Here is a 17,910-nt window from a genome sequence, read left to right as displayed (position 1 = left end):
GCTAACTTCAATACAAGTTAAAGTGTTGAATATATCCAACTGAAAATACAAAAAATGTAGGTCTATACATACCTTCTTTTACTACCATCTGACCGTTGATAAGAATTCAAGAAAGCTAATTTCTGCATGTCTTTTTCATCTAGCATTGATTTATTTTTATCATTTAAAAGGTTGCGTATCATTTCTATGAGATTCTCCTGCAAAGATAAAGATAAATACTTTATTTGAATGTCAAAAAATATTACATGTTTTTTATTACCAAAGTTCTAAATAAAAAATACTAATGCAAACTTGTGGTTACCATGTACATAATTATACTTTTTTAGAGATAAATTTATTTTAAATTTTGGCACAAGGCCAGCAATTTCGAGAGAGAGAGCAAGTCAATTACACCAACCCCAGAGTTCAATTGGTACTTATTTTATCGACGCTGAAAAGGTGAAAGGCAAAATTGACCTCAGTGGTATTTGGACAAAGCATACATACAGATGAAATGCCACTAAGTATTTTGCTCAGTAAACAATTGTCAACTTGCTGCCTTTTTTAGGGGTAGGTATTGAATTGTGAAGTCTATGAATAGAAACTATCAGGAATTATGAAACAACTTAAATTTACTGATAATTATATTAACTGGCTCGAGAAAAATCAATATTTGTTAGAAATTATAAATCAACTCACCAATGTGACTCGGTCATTCTCTACTTGTGATCGTTTTTGAAATTCAAATTTGATTTGGTTTCTGCAAAAAAAACCCAAACATCATCTTAAAGACATTCTTCCGTTAAAACATTATTTCCACTGCCATCTATTCATGAATTACGGTACCTACTCAAATATACATTTTCTTCACTGTACACTTTAGAAAAGAGCAAACATGGTCATCCATAAGTTATCTACCTTGCATCATTACAATTTAAATCTCTTTACATACCTTTCCAATACATTTTCTGTTTAGAAAAGGCCTGGTTAAATTTATCATGAAAGGAATTCCAGCAGTGACCATCCCATTATTTTGTATATCATGGACTACATTATCCAATGTGTCCTTTCATAAGGCGGTAAGGCAATGCACGAAATCCGGCTGCTATTTCTAGCAAGTTGAGCGACAACTTTACTGTCAAGAATTTTTACTTCATGTCAAAGGGAATTGAGCAGAACAGACACCATAGGCAGGCAAGTGTGCGAGTGCATGAGAGAGAGAGAGAGAGAGTGAGAGTGAAAGAGAGATTGAGTGAGTGAGTGAGTGAGAGAAAGAGATCTTCAATTTAGATTGAAGAATGATCTATCTAATAACTATAGTTAGTTGGAGTACAGAGGAAAGTAGAAACAATAGACAAAAGTGAAAGGAACAAGCCAATTAAGGTTTGGGCCAATATTTAAGTGACTGAGTAGGACTCAAACCTGATGATCATGTTGGCCATTGCTATCTAATCTGGTTATTAGTTAGATGCAGGAAAAACAAAAAAAAAACTGAGTTATTCAGTTAAATAAAGTCTCTGGAGGTAGAGGACCTCGTGTGATTATGGTTTAACTATGGTGCTTTATTATGTATAGATGGTCATCATTTAAAATCCATTTTCCATGCTGGCACAGATTGAATGGTTTGACAGGATCTGGTCTGCTGAAGAGCTGCTTGGGCTCTATCTGTTCTGGTGAGGTTTCTATGGTTGGATACCCTTCTTAAAGCCAACCACTTTACAGAGTGTACTGGGTGCTTTATTGTGGGATTAAAGTCCAATAACTAACTAATGGTTAGAACATACAAGCAAGCTCCACATCACACTAGGCTAGTTAGCTTTCTCTTCAAGCTTATTTAATCAAACATCCATATATGTCAAGCTATGCATAAATCTCACAATTGTGAAGGAAAAAAAAACAATTAAAAAGCTTGCTTTATCAAGCAGAAGTGCCAATATTTTAATAAATTACCGTGCATGCTTCAACTCAGTTTCCAGAGTTGCTTTCAGTTGATTTGATTTACGTAGTTCCTCTCGTAATTTTACTATTTCTTTTTCTGCAGCGAACCATTTTACAAAAGCTTTTTGGACGTTACTAACAAAATTTTGGAATTCTGAGATAAAATACAGATGAAAGAAAAAACATGAAAAGAAAAATAACACCTCAAGACGACTTCAATACTAAACTAAAAATGTCCAATGAATTAATATACTGAATTTTAAGTCACTTTTGCATTTGCAACTACGTCTCCAAAAGAATGTCTCAAACCATTCTCCACTGATTCAGATATATAATTTGACAACTGAACAGACAATGTTTAAAATTGTGAATGTTAAAGTTGGAAAAAAAACATAACAACCCTTTTCATATCAAACTGGCCAAGACTACCCATCGTTCTTTGATGTGAACTTCCTGTAAACAAACAAGAAGCAATCTAAATTAAACAATCAGGAAGTGGTCTAAATTAAAACCTTCCATCAAAATTTCATGTTTAATATATGTTCCAAACACCAGTTTAATAATGACAAGGCCATTTTGCTAAATTTTTCATTAATTTCAAAATTAATTGAAACAAAGGCAGTGTATTTCATTAGAAATGTAGTAAATATCCTATCACTTCATGGTCTCTTATGTAAGCAGGCAGCTTGATGATATATATATATATATGAAAGAAAGATATGTGATATACCATTTCCAAAGGGCAGTGGAAGTGAGAAAGTTTCATCTAGAATTGAATGTTAGAGAACCCAGTCAAAAAGATCATTTGAAACCTGTCAATAAATTCCATTTCCTTTCACTAAGCAAAAGCACAATTTTTGCCAGAAGGTATCGGAGGTCACATGGTCATCTTAAGTAATCTAATTAATCTTAACACTCCCTGATTAAAATGTTGACCCAATTAAAATCATATTTTTTTTTAGTTCGTTTTTAATAATGATTTCTAACATAAGCACAGAGCTATACATGGTCAATTATATTTTCTCCAGTATCCAACTTCATATTTTATAAACCCCAGTAGTATGGAGCAAAAAGTCAACCATGGCAAGATTTGATCACAGAATGTAAAGATCATTAATTATATACAAGGCATTCAAATACATTGCACTACTGATTCTGCAATCCACTTTATATTTTGTTTCTGGTAATTTTTTTCAGTTTTATATAAAGTGCCTTTGATTCTCTATGCAAAACTGGTCACATCTCTTTTAATGCTCACACAATCAGGCAACTTTGTCTATGCACTAAATCTAACAAACCGTTTTTTCAGAAGTCTGTGTGTAAATTTAAATAATACAATCACTATACTAATAATGAGAATACTGTATGAAAGCTGTTTAAAAGCAAATTTAGAAAGCAAAATAGTTATGTACATACCAGCTTCATTTCCATTAGTAAGTACAAATTGGTTGGCTATTAAAGCATCATAGTTGGCTACAAGGGAGGCAGTCTTCATCTGGAATAATGACATTTAGGATTAAAATATATCAGAGAATTGAAATGAAAAAGGTTTAATTATTTTCAGATTGGCTAAGAAAATAAGTGGCATGCGCTTTTGAATTCTTTGGGTCAGTTTTTAACAACTGACAACCACTAAAGAGTTATAACAGGAACAAGTTTAGAAATGGAGAGTTGGAAAGGATAATTTTAAGAGAAACAAATAATGTTGGAGGGGAGACCCCAAAGAGTTATGAATGTAGTGAAAGAGGGCACTTGAGAAAGAAATACCCTAGAGCAGCAGTGGAAATTGTAGAGGAGAGTATTCAGGAAAATATAATGGTGGAGAAACAGTAGAAACAGATAACAGAACAAGATGGGAATTTTGTGGAGGTGAAAGCAAGAAAAAGAGAGAGGAGGAAGTCACCAGTGATAGTGGAACTGAAGTACAAAGCCATGGAAGTGGTAATCCAACCTATGACGAGAGGCGGGGAAGGTTCACCGGTAGGATCAAAAGCAAGGACTTACAAGTACATAAACATTCAGACACACAAACACACAAAAGTGTAGACAAACAGAAACAAGATAACTGAGAATTATGGAAACCTAAAAACATAGACACACAGAATTACAGTCAAATGACCACACAGACACAAAAATCACAAACACGCAAGACACAAACCAAAGTAAGGTTTGAAATATAGGACACCACAAAGTTAAAAGAAATTCAAAATTGAAAGATATTATGAAAGAGTGAATCCACTGGAGCCAGAGGTGGATGTTGAACTTCGCGCCTCAGTGGTGAATTATGTGGACGAAAAGGAGAAGATGAAGTGGTAAGTCGTGATTTATTTTAAAGACTGTGAAAGACTGAGAAAAACATTTGGTTAAACTTTTTGTTTTAAAAAAAAAAGGAAAAATAAGTAAATTGTGTAACTATTGAATGAACATTTGTTTAAAACGTTTTCTTTAAAATTGTAAAGTGACAACGAAAAGGGAAGTCACGGTTTTGCCTTGAAATGGGACTGGAAAATTATTATTTAAAATGTAAGGTTAAAAAGAAAAGGAAATCACGGTTTCATCTCAGAGCAGGGCCGAGATATCTGCCTCATTTTCATTTTACATTCATCCTTTCATGTGTTTTTTGTTCCGACATGTCTGTGTATGTCCCCTCTGTGTTTGGGTCTTAGAAGAATTCAGCTAGCAAGCCATGCTACTCCAGACTGATGATGAGCAATGACTCTGAAACTAGTCTCTGAATGCTGGCTTTGCTGGGTGGAGATACTTAACTCCACTTTGAAAACATAAGGACACGGGAAATGTGTCAAGTCTAACAGGAAACGGTGTTTCCTAGGGCTAAATAACAGTAGCATTTTCCCCTTTTATGGGACTGTCACATTAAGTTGACAACATACTATCACTTTATTGTGCTGCTACTGCATAAATCTCTCTCAGAGATTTAATATATATAATATATATACATTCATCCACCTTTAACAAAGTTGCTAAGAGGCAGCACTCCCCTCTCCACTCTCACTTTCCTTTTCAAGTGTATAATAATAATAGTAATAATAATGGTTTCCAATTTTGGCACAAAGCCAGTAATTCCAGGGGAGAGGGTCAGTTTATTACATCAAAGCTAATGTTCAACTGGTACTTTATTGACCCTGAAAGGATGTAAGGCAAAGTTGACCCGAGCAGAATTTGAACTCAGAACATAAAGACAGACAAAATTCCACTAAGCATTTTGTCCAGTGCACTGACAATTCTACCAGCTAGTAGTAGTCAATCTTAGCTGGCAGCAACACTTCTGTAAAAACATTTGAGAAGTAGATATAAAGACCTTGAAATAGAGATCTCAAAACTGTGGTATCTAAGAACAACTGTACCTGTGATCATTGAAACTTTGGAGACAAAACCAAATGACACTCTGAAACACAAAGGGTAAATACCAGGAAACCTCAAAGTATAATAACTTCAAACAATCGTTCTTATGAGTACAGTCCAAATCGAAATCCAAAGAAAAACATTGCCAACTTGAAAATATCTGATTCTCTTAAAATTCTGATCAAAATTTGAACTATTACAAATTTAACAGAATCTTAGTTCTCAGAACCTGGTCTCTTTCCCCTGTAATATATTATTGTTAATCATAAAAAAAAACATCCATAGTAAAGCATTCAAGCTGCTGTTACTTGGAGTTTCTGGTTGAGACTTGAAACAGGTTATATAAAACAAAGCAACAACAAGATAAACAACAATAACAGTGATTGTGTGTGTGTGTAAAAAAGCACTAGTGTCACATAAAAAATACCCAGTACACTCTGTGGAGTAGTTCGCATGAGGAAGGGCATCCAACTGTAGAAATTATGCCAGAGCAGAACAGCTGGTGTGACCCCTCGTCTTACCAGCTCCTATCAAACCGTCCAACCCATGCTAGAATAGAAAATGGATGTTAAATCAGGATGAAGAGGATATATAAATATGAAAGAAATACATGAGTCTCTACCTTATTTAACTGCTATATTATTTCACTGATTATAAATTACTCAAAGGAAAAAAAATTTCTATGGTAAGAGTTACCATTTTGTAGAAATACTTGTTACAATAAATTACAGATGGAAAAGACATTTAAGTATGGTGTAAATTATTTAAAAGACTTGTGTAAGAAAGTGCAATAATTGTTAATCATATATAAGAGAATTTCTAATCTGCTAGTTTCTTCCTGGTAATGTATTTTAAAAAGAATTTCCCTGCAAATGATTGGATCATAAAGACTTCAATGGCCTTAAAGTTACCGTTAAGATTGCAATATCATAATAAAAGTATTTCAATAATAACATACAAGTGACAGAAAAACTATGTTAATGTTAAGATAAAAACTGAAAGACAAATCCAGAAGAGCTTCATTGGTGAGGGTTGTAAGAAAGAAAAAAAGCGATAAAGTTAGAAAAATAAATGCCATGAAATTCAAATGAAATTAAGCAGAAAAAGAATAGAGCCGGCCAAAAGAGAAGTGGGGCAATAAAACAATGTGTTGAAAAAGAAATGAGAGAATGTTGTTATAAAGTAAAAGATATAAGCAGAAAGAAAACAATCGTAACTGAAATGATTCTATTATTTTAATGAGTGAACCTCTTTTTAATACTAGCTTTTAGTTTTGCTATTATTGGATATATGACATCATCATCATCATTTAATGTCTGTTTTCCATGGTTGGAATGTCTGTTTCCATGGGCTGGATAGTTTGACCAGAGCTGGTAGGGCCAGGGGCTGTACTAGACTCCATGGTCTGTTCTAGCATGGTTTCTACAGCCTGATGCCCTTCCTAATGCCAATCACTCCACAGAGTGTACTGGGTACTTTTTATGTGGCACCAGTATCAGTCCTGCTGCGGTGGACGGGCCTTCTTGACTACAGCAATGCACTAGTTATCTTGGTCCTTTGTCATCTCCTTCAGTTAAAAAAAAAAAAAACCAAAAAGACCCCTCCTTACGCTATACTCTTGATACTTGATATACAGAAGTACTATGCATGTCCATTACCCTTTTAATGTTCTATGTAGTTTTTTGTTTATCCACAACACAGTTAATATTGTTTAAAGGAAGTGAATGATATGATCTGAGGGAGAAGTGGTAGGTATTTCTAATATGCATAGCTACCACACAGAGGTCTCACTTGTTGGTTCATACATAAGGCAGCAGAGAGTTGAGGGAAATTTGACAGCAATAGCTAGCAGGTTAGATACCACACAGAGAAGAGTGTGATTTAGCTACTATTTCTAGCAAGTTGTGTCACCACATAGGTCTCCCTTATTGGCTCAAACATACATAAGATAAGCACAATTTCAGCACTAATATTTTTCCAATGCCTTCAGGTGTGTATTATTCATTTTTGAGTCATTTATGTATTTAACCATTTAGCATTTGAACAGGCCATATCCAACCTAAATATTCTACCCGTTTTATATTCAAACCATCATGGTTTGAATATAAAACAGTTCCAACCTCTCATACTCACCTACAATGTCATTCTAAAAATAAACCACATCATCAAAATCTTGAAGCTATGAGATAATTCTAAGTTAATTTAAAACAATGTGAATAAGCAATACATGATAGTGAATAAGCGATACATGCTAAAGGGTTAAAATATTATGAGGATATATGAAGGACTTGGCAACTAGTTCCAGCAGGTGAAGAGATCATATAGAAACTGACATTGGTTCTATAATGCACAAATGGATTTAAAACAGAGCTCTAAGATTTGCCACATGTATAACCACTATCTCCCTCTACTAATTTAAGTATCAATGTCTGTTTTACAGGACTGATTTCCTCGTCTCATCATTATCATTTGACATCCACTTTCCATGCTGGCATGAACTGGATGGTTTGACTGAAGCGGGTAAGGGAGCGGGGACAACACCAGATTCCATCATCAGTTCTGGCATGGTTGCTACAGCTGGATCTCCTTGCTAATGCCAACCACTCTACAGAGTGTACTGGGTGCTTTTAATGTGGCACCAGCATGAGTACTTTTAATGTAACGTCAGCATTAGTGCTTTTTTTATGTGGCACCAGCCCCAGTATCACTATATTTTTCTTCCTGATTCATGTTTCACTCCCTATATCATGCTTCTCGATTTTCTATCTCATGTTCTCACAAATGTTAAGCCAAAACTGGTTTTCAAAACCTTTTACAATGCCCAGAAAAATCACTGAAAGACCTGTAAAGGTACATTGAAATGGTTCATTTTTGACTAGGTATGGATATTGGGACAATTTCTTTTAGATGTATACTCTTTGGAAGATATAGAAAATATCTGTCTTGAAAATGTTACATCCATTTTTGCCATGCACACCACATCAGGTTAATGAGAACTGTGTGCCTTGACATAGCAAACTCAGCATTTTTGGAAATTTCAAGGTCAATGTAAATAATATCCTGAGGATTTTTATGCTGTTCTGGAGAAATTCAGATTTGAGCAGATAAAATATTTACAAGTGGAAAAAGTTATTTTGTGTAATGTCACATACATTACACTTTTTAGATTCTCTCCAACAACTTTGACACAGAAGTACAGGTGTGACTCTGTGGTAAGAAGCTTGCTTCCCAACTACATAATTCCAGGTTCAGCCCACTGTGTGGCACCTTAAGCAAGTGTCTTCTATGATAGCCTTGGGCTATCAAAGCCCTGTGAGTAGATTTGGTAGATGGAAACTGGAAGAAGCCCATCATATATGTGTGTGTCTTTGTGTCTGTGTTTGTCTCCCACTACCACTTGCCAATCAGTGCTGGTGTTTATGTCCCAGTAACTTTGGCAAAATAGATTGATAGAATAAGTACCAAGCTTAAAAAATAGTTCATTCGACTAAAACAATTCTCCAAGGGGGTGCACCAGTATGGCTGCAGTCTAATGACTAACAAGATATGATATTCCAGGTTTTCCTTAGAATGCATGGTTGATTAATCCTTGCCTGAAGTAACCAAACTTTATTGTGAAAAACAAATCAATACAACTGTAGATGTTCAAGATTCACAGCTTAAGTGTATCATAATTTGTCGCTGTCGAAGATAATTACAAGAGCAAAAAACAGTCAGAGAATTTAAAAAATTTAATTTAAACACATTGTTGCTTTATATATTATTCAAATAAATCCTTCATAAACCTTCTCTGCAAGATGAATATGATTTTCAGGGTCCCATAGATCTCTCGCTTTTGCTATGCACTATGTCTATCTCTCTCCTCCCATTCTTACAACCTACCCACCCACACATCAGCTCCTTTTCTCTCATCCTTCCCCTCTCTACTGTATTATTATTACTATTCTTCACCCCTTTTTCTGTATTGCCAGTCATCACCTACTTCCCCCACCTTCCCCAACTCATCATTAATCACCCCTCTATCATTCCCATCATTCATTACATCCATGTCTCAAACCTATCCAATCTCTATAGTGTGATTCCATGTAAACCAAGGTAAAAAAAAAAAAGAATTTTGAAACCCACCATCTCCAATCAACTGTAACTATCAGTAAAAACAGGAAACATGCAAAATTTCAGGTTCCAAATCCCAATGGTTCAAAAGTTATGCCAATTTGAAATTTGACTCAAATCACCAATTTTTAGGCTAGCGGCGACCATCTTGAATTTCAATGCTGCAACAAATAATGTAATAACTTTCAATCCACATGGGCTATTTTTCTGAAAATTTCTCACTTTCGCTATCTTTTTGGCACTTTCACAGAAACTTATGTAACGTATGATGCTTTCATTGACAACATAATGTCGACCTACTGCAGCGTAACTTTTACCTTCCTGGAACATATCCAGCAGTTGTACCTTCTCATGGAGCATCATAACTTTTCTCTGGCGCTTAGGAGGTGTAGAGCGTTTGGGTGGCATCTTAGGGCTTTAATAACACGCTGTGAAAAACAGCACTCAACAAAATAGCTACTGGATGCAGTTTTTTCCTTCCAAAAAACCTACAAAAATCTTCCTTTCGTCTAATATGTGCACACCAGCAATGGGAGATTGAGTAGAGATTAAAAATAATCATGGTTTTGAAAAATTTTGTTGTATTACCACTAGATACAGTAATCATCATCATTTAACGTCCGCGTTCCATGCCAACATGGGTTGGACGATTTGACTGAGGACTGGCGAACCAGATGGCTGCGCTAGGCTCCGATCTGATCTGGTAGAGTTTCTATAGCTGGATGCCCTTCCCAACGCCAACCACTCCGTAAGTGTAGTGGGTGCTTTTACATGCCACCGACACAAGGGCCAGTCTGGCGGTACTGGCAACGGCCATGCTTGAAATGGTGTTTTTTTACGTGCCACCTGCACAGGGGTCAGTCCAGCAACACTGGCAACGACCTCGCTCAAATGTTTTGTTCACGTGCCAGAAAGGCGACGCTGGTAACAATCATGCTCAAATGGTGCTTTTTACGTGCCACCAGCACGGAAGCCAGACAGCTGCTCTGGCAGTGATCCCGCTCGGATGGAGCTGTCAGCATTCCACTGGCATGGATACTATAGCAATGAGAGAGAGAGAGAGATAGCGGGAGCAGCAAGTAACATAATTTCAATGAGGCTATATTGGCTCATGACTTTAAAAATTATCCTGTTGAGATAAACAACAATGTGTACGATCAAATGTAGCGATGATTTTTTTAAAAAGTGCGGGTATAAAATTAAAATTAACGTTCAGTCTCGTGTTATATATATATATATATATACGAGGGATGTTCAATAAATAGTGCCTCTGACCCACTTGCAGTTGTTTGATCTAGCTGAAATTTTCCATGTGCAATTATTTATATCTCTATAGATTAAGTGGCAAATTACAGCTCTGAACTAATTGTGGCTTCTGATTTACAGGTGTTTGAACTGTGAAATGGAGCCTGTTGAGTGTTGAGCAGTGATCCAGTTTTTGTATTTGAAAGGACGCACACCACGGGAGACTTTTGATGAAATGAAAGTAACTTATGGTGATGATGCCCCATCATATGACCATGTAAAACGTGAATTCAAACATGGTCGGAACTCTGTGGAAACAGCTCCCAGATTTGGTCACCCCACTTCTGCCATTGATGAGGCATCTGTCCATCAAGTTGAGGCTGCCATTTTGGAAGATCGACACATAACTATTTGTCAAGATTAGTACTGGGTCTGTGGAAACTATCATTCATGACCATTTGCATATACAAAAGGTGTCTGCCAGATGGATTCCCAGGTTGTTCACACCTTTCCAGAAGCAAGAATGCGTCGAGTGCTTGAGGATGAATTTGGAGCTTTGCCAAGATGAGTCGAAATTTTTCAAAAGACTGATTATACAGGATGAAACCTGGGTCCATCACTATGATCCAGAAACCAATGCCCAGTCAATGCAGTGGAAGCACCGTGACTCACCTCCTCCAAAGAAGGCAAGGTCATGCTCACAGTTTTCTGGGACCAGGACGGAGTAGTGATGACAGATTTCCTGGCAAATGGTACCACAATTACAGGAGCCTATTATGCTTCACTTTTGAGGAAATTAAGAGAAGCTATCAAAATCAAGAGGCGGGGCAAGATCAGCAAAGGCATCCTCCTCCTGCAGGACAACGCTCCGGTCCACAACTCGCTTGTCGCCAGATCAGAAGCACAGGTGTGCGGCTATGAACTCCTCCCCCATACTCTCCTGATCATGCACCCTCTGATTTTCACCTCTTCCGAGCCATGAAGTTGTTTTTGAAAGGAAAGTGTTTCCTAGATGATGCAGCCTTGATTTCTGAAGTCACGTCGTGGTTGGAGGACCAAGCTGGGGTCTTCTACAAAAACGGTCTCCAGAGCTGCATCAAACGATGGGAGAAATCATCATCATCATTGTTCGACCGTGGTCGAGACAATGGAATTTACCATGCTACGCCAGACTTCACGGTCCATCATAGCATTACGGAGGTCCTGTTGCTGGATGCCTGTATCCCTGGAGATTACATCAGGGTAGGAGAGTGTGCGCCCTCTGGTATTGTGAGTAGATGACTTCCAGAGGAGAAGAGTAGAAATTGCCTCGTTTTCAGCTCTACAACAATGTCCAGTAAACTGGATTCTCCTACCTTTCACAAGAGATGACACAGGTGGTAGTTTCCCCACATATTTGCATTTTGGTTGGATGACGCTGCCACGAGAGATTTTGAGCTCTCATAAGAAGGCGAGTGTAGGTTCCATCCAACTGCCTCTCAAGCTTCTTTGATAACGTCCAGGTTTCTGAGCCATATAGTAGAATTGAAGATTTCAAGTTTGAAGTCTCTACTTAGATTTGATGACCAAATCTTATGCATGTCATTACAGGCTGACCAGGCCATACCCTTTCTAGTTAGAAAATCTTTTCCAGATGATGATATGTATGACCCAAGATATTTGTAATCAGAAACCATATTTAAGGGCGCATTGTTGAGAGTATGGATGATGCAATCACTGTTGGACTGGCACTTGTTTATATATTCAGTCTTGGCCTCATTGAGGTAAAGACCTACACAATTTGAGGCTTGTTCGAGAGATTGTAAAAGAGACTGGGCATTGGAGAGAGAATCACTGATAAGAGCGATGTCATCAGCAAAGTCAGTGTCTGTCAAGTATTCAGCTGGGTGCCTGGAACTTCTAGGTTTTATTTCAAAGCCCTTGCCAGAAATGGTATCAATAGTCAACGACAATGATGAAGAGAAATGGGGCGAGTGTGGGAGAAATGCTTAACTCTGGGTGGTTCCTATGTAGAAAAAGACTAATAACTGTGCCAAGTTTCGTTGCTCTACTGCTATGGGAAGTGGGTCAGGGGCATTACTTATTGAACGCCCCTCGTATCTTTGATCTGTCATTGCTTGCCCAAGTAATACTGGTGCGATACACGCATTGTGTCCTTGAAGAAGACACTTTATTTCACGTTGCTCCAGTCCACTCAGCTGGCAAAAATGAGTAGTACCTGTATTTCAAAGGGACAGCCTTGTCACACTGTGTCATGCTGAATCTGTGCAAGAAAGAGTTTGTGTGGGATTTGGCTGCTATTTCTAGCACGTGAATAGACTGCTTGCCGGTTGCTTATTTAATGTACGGGTGCACCCAATTTTGATTTCGAAGTATTTAAAAAACTTATTTGGAAATCAGAGAAAGGAATGACGCATTTTAAAACTGAAAATTTAAAAAAAGGCGTAGGAGTGGCTGTGTGGTAAGTAGCTTGCTTACGAACCACATGGTTCTGGGTTCAGTCCCACTGTGTGACACCTTGGGCAAGTGTTTCTACTATAGCCTCGAGCCGACCAAAGCCTTGTGAGTGGATTTGGTAGACGGAAACTGAAAGAAGCCCCTTATATATATATATATATATATAATATATATATATATATATATATATATATATGCATATATGCATGTGTGTGTATGTTTGTATGTCTGTGTTTGACCCCCAACATCGCTTGACAACCTATGCTGGTGTGGTTACGTCCCCATAACTTAGCGGTTCGGCAAAAAAGACAGATAGAATAAGTACTAGGCTTACAAAGACTAAGTCCTGGGGTCGGTTTGCTTGACTAAAGGCGGTGCTCCAGCATGGCCACAGTCAATTGACTGAAACAAGTAAAAGAGTAAACAAAATTTCCAAAAACTTTTGTGAATGTTCCGAGTCCTCTCCTCACCCCCTTTCGCGGGCGCGCATTTTTTTTTTGTCATATTCGTTTAGAGCAAGTTGTTTTACACCTATTACACTATTTTTTTTTTTGATTAAACGAATCTGAAAACCAAAATTTGCGCAAACGAACCTGGGGGTGGGGAGAGAACACCAGGAAAATTCACACGACCCTATTTTTCTCTCATAACTTTCAGGAAAATGGATATCTTTTAATGAAAAAATATCAAATATAAATACCTTTCAAACGGCATAAATTACAATTATAAAGAAATTTGGGTAAAATTTTCGAAAATTTTACCAAATTTGTGGGGGAAATTTTGGTTAATGTTTTCAACTTGATCCGGAAACGAAAATCAGAAAAAAAAATGGCAAGATCCGAGTTTTTCCCTCATAACTCTTAGGAAAATGGGTGGTTTTTCAATGAAATTTTATATAAATACCTTTCAAACGATTTTTTATATCTATTACATTTGTTTTTTGTTTTGGTAGCCGGGTGTTAAATTAGATATTAACCAAATATTCAAATCAAAGTTACCGCCATCCAAACAACGGCTGCAGTTGACATTTGTAAAAGAAACAAGTAAGCTAGATTGGCAATCTTTCGTTTTGACTCGTCGCTATATCTGCAGTTAGCGATACACATTTATTTCTTTATTGCCCACAGGGCAATACAAGGATAGACAAAGGGATTAAGTCGGTTACATCGACCCAGTGGTACTTATTTAATCGATCCTGAAAGGATGAAAGACAAAGTCAACCTAGGCGGAATTTGAACTCAGAATGTAACGGCAGACGAAATACCGCTAGGCATTTCGCCCGGTTCTGCGAGCTTGTTTATCCAAATAGATTTTAAAATTTAATTCGATCATATTTCCAATACTTCAAAAACAGTTAATAGGAATTCCCTACCTGTTAATAAAAAGACAGTTAACGCCCCACCCCAGCTTTGATTCAATGAAGTCGAAATTATAAAAATACTTCCGTAAGGAATGATATTAGCGAATATCTACAAATATACAACAAAATAAAGCAAGGCCATAAAGATTTACCGAAAATAATGCTACTATTTTTGCTACGTAAAATTGTTTTAAAAAAAACGGTTAGAAATCACTAAGTTCTCTGTAATCACCTATACAATTAGAACCGGATTAATATTTTTTTAGGGCCTGTGGCTATAACGTCAGAATTTCAGCAAAACAATAAAACAGGTTGCAATCACAGATTGTAAAGAAAAAGAAGAAAGAAAGGAATAAACGGATGTAAGGGTTTAAAACTATTTCGTAGGTTTAAGGTTTAAGTGTATAATCTTGACCTATTAATGTAACCGAAAATTATCGTCCAGTATATTTCCCTCGTTTGAAAGGAATTCGAGGCACAGTAGATATTTTGAACGACAGTTCAAAGAATAAATAAAAAGTTTAAAAGTTATCAATTTCAAAGCTAAAAGTGCATTGTAATAAACAAATTAAATAATTACGAAAGCAGTTCATAAATTTAATAGTTTTGTCAAACAGATGAGAAATGTTTTCACTTGAAACTAAAAAATTTAACTGGTTGGTCACGTTTGGCAGGATAGGAAAAAGAAAAAAAAGAAACACATAATCATGTATAGGTCAAATAAATACTTTTGAAAAACACAATGTTAATTCAGTTTTCCGTTTAACAATAAGTTCCCTCATTATCATATAACTTCGTTATAGTTTAGAATAGAACAATAAAGTCCATCTGGCTCCGATATCAAATTGAATCCAGAACTTTTTTCCATACTATATTTGTATGATAGAGTACCTTAAATATTCCATATGGAAACGATAAAAAAAAAAACAACATATATTATTATAGGTTTGTTTAAACCTAAGATGAGAAATGTCATTTTGACTTAGATTTAAACAAACCGTTAAAACAAACTAAAATGGGCGCTAGAATTTAGGAATTTTAATCAAGTTGTTAAAATAAAACATCAAATTTTAAGCATTCATATATTAAGGATAAGTAAATTATGTATATCAACTTTATCATCCATAAATTGTAACTCACAGCGATTTTCTTTCAGTTTTTCTAAATATAAATAAGTCGTTCCATCAATCAGCTCGACATTTGTAAATCCCGCATTTAAACGATGTGACGTCACCTGACCAGTATATTGCTAGCGACACCTAGCGTCACAGCCAAGACCTAACAAACGACTTTCAGTTGGCTCCTGTCAGAAAATTTGTTTGTAAATAACCAGTACACTTTCACTGTTACCATGACGCTCAATGTCCATGCTCAACAAACTTTGTGCCTTTGTTTTTTATACATATAAAAGGTATCATTACACACTACAGATATTTTTCGACCTGGTAATTATATATATATATACATATTTACGTTTTTATTAATATTTAGCGTCAACTCCAGTGTTTGACCCCCCCAGTAAAAAAAAAAGGGGGGGGGGCAATAGGTGTTGAACAACATGTAGTAAACGAATATGAAAAAAAACTGCGCGTGGGCAAACAGGGAGCGGAGAAGAGGACTCGGAAAATTCACATCGGGAATGTTCGAAAGCCTCTCACCACTTCTCTGTTCGTAGGCGAAATTTTTTTTCTTCATATTCGTTTACTACACGTTATTTTACACCTAATATATTATTTGTTTTTCAATTTTTGTGACGGGGTATGGGTGGGGGCGGAACAATTCACACGATCCCATTTTTTCCCTAAAGAAAATGGATATTCTTCCCAACCACGCAGTTCCGGGTTCAGTCCCACTGCATGGCACCTTGAGCAAGTAAATTTATGTAAAAATGTATGTATATATATATATATATATATATATACATACATTTTTTTCTGTGTATCTTTCGGTCGAAGAGCGTAGGCTCGAAACGTAAAAGACTGTTTCTATTTCTATTCCTGAGCGCTATACTAATACATTTGTTTGTTTGTACTCCACCTGCCTTCGTCTTTTGTTTATTTTCGTAAACTTTCCTTTTATATATATATATATATATATATATATATATTGTTGTATTTAGGAATGGTCATGTTGCCAGTTTAGCCAGTAAAAAACACACGCACTATATATTTGGTGTTAATTTGCTTCAATTTTATTTATTTTTTACATTAATCTCAATCTTATTTGGGCCAGAGTTTCTTTCGTCGCTCTTCTGTGACCTCATCAGTGGTCCTTTGCTTTCTTCTCTCTTATTTGTGTGTCTCTCCTTACTAAAGATCAGTCATTTTGTATTTTGTAGTGTGTAATGATACCTTTTATATGTATACAAAAATCGATTCCAGGTGAGAATGTGATCGATAAAGCCGGAGGAACGTGCATTTGTACGCGCAAGTACATCAGCAGTTGCGATCGATACGCTCTCATAAATTCATCATTCTTTTCCATCTAGATTTACCTCCAGCTAACCCATTTGCATGCATCGTGTTTGTCCTGCTTTTCTTCCGTCAACCTGTACATAACTGCACCTATTTTTTGTTGTTTTTGTACTGCTTAAATGCACGTTTCTTTCCTGCCAAGCTTACTATTTAAACTATGTTTGTGTTCTCCCAGTCAACACCTTATCATTACTGGTACTTTAAACTCTTCTGTTGCATATTTGTGTGAATAAAATTGTTTTGTTTTTTTTAGAATAGCAAAAAGGGCCATCTTTATTTCTTCTTTTGCTGGTGTCTCAAATTTAGGTTAAATCAGTGTTTCGCAAAGAGGAGGCCGATGGGACGGTTGGACAAGTTGTTTTGAGAAGATTTGGTTTAAATGTTTGGCAACTCAGCACCATCCACTGAACGGGGGGTGCGTTTTACTCATATATATATATATATATATGTCATCATCATCATTGTTTAACGTCTGCTTTCCATGCTAGCATGGGTTGGACGATTTTGACTGAGGGCTGGAGAACCAGATGGCTGCACCATGCTCCAATCTTGATCTGGCAGAGTTTCTACAGCTGGATGCCCTTCCTAACGCCAACCACTCCGAGAGTGTAGTGGGTGCTTTTTACGTGCCACCGGCACTGGAGCCAGTCAAGCGGTACTGGCAATGACCTCGCTCAAATCTTTTTACATGTAACACCGGCACAGGTGCCAGTGAAGCGATGTTGGTAACGATCATACTCGAATAGCCGCTCTGTCAACCATCACACTCATATGGTGCTCTTTGCACTCTGCTAGCACGGATGCCAGTCATCGAATTGATTTTGATTTTCATTTCACTTGCCTCAATAGGTCTTCACAAGCAGAGTTTAGTGACCAAAGAAGAAAAAGGTATGCATAAGCGGGCTGGTTACGCTCCTGGCATAGGCCACAGGTTATGGTCTAATTTGGCTTGCCAGGTCTTCTCGAGCACAGCATATTTCC

At 36.7% G+C, this 17,910-nt stretch overlaps 1 protein-coding gene across 3 annotated transcripts in view; it reads right to left on the bottom strand.

Moving 5' to 3' along the window:
- The window catches only part of LOC115210683 (rac GTPase-activating protein 1), a 39,524-nt gene extending 23,781 nt beyond the window's left edge, over window positions 1-15,743 (bottom strand). The window contains exons 1-5 of one of the 3 annotated variants that reach the window (XM_029779358.2): window positions 15,596-15,743; window positions 3,334-3,412; window positions 1,930-2,071; window positions 679-739; window positions 73-197 (exon numbers count right to left, since the gene is read on the bottom strand). In XM_029779358.2, coding sequence (XP_029635218.1) covers window positions 73-197; window positions 679-739; window positions 1,930-2,071; window positions 3,334-3,412 — 407 coding nt within the window. In that variant the 5' untranslated portion in view covers window positions 15,596-15,743. Of the gene's footprint in view, window positions 1-72; window positions 198-678; window positions 740-1,929; window positions 2,072-3,333; window positions 3,413-4,467; window positions 4,496-15,595 lie in introns of those variants that run through there. The other 2 variants (XM_029779359.2, XM_036502086.1) reach the window with 2 other exon arrangements.
- Between the last annotated feature and the right edge of the window lie 2,167 nt (window positions 15,744-17,910).

Source organism: Octopus sinensis, linkage group LG4, assembly GCF_006345805.1.
Source record: "Octopus sinensis linkage group LG4, ASM634580v1, whole genome shotgun sequence".
NCBI classification, from domain to species: Eukaryota; Metazoa; Mollusca; class Cephalopoda; order Octopoda; family Octopodidae; genus Octopus; species Octopus sinensis.
Note: the sequence above shows the minus strand (reverse complement) of the source record. Positions and strands in the feature narration are given on the sequence as shown.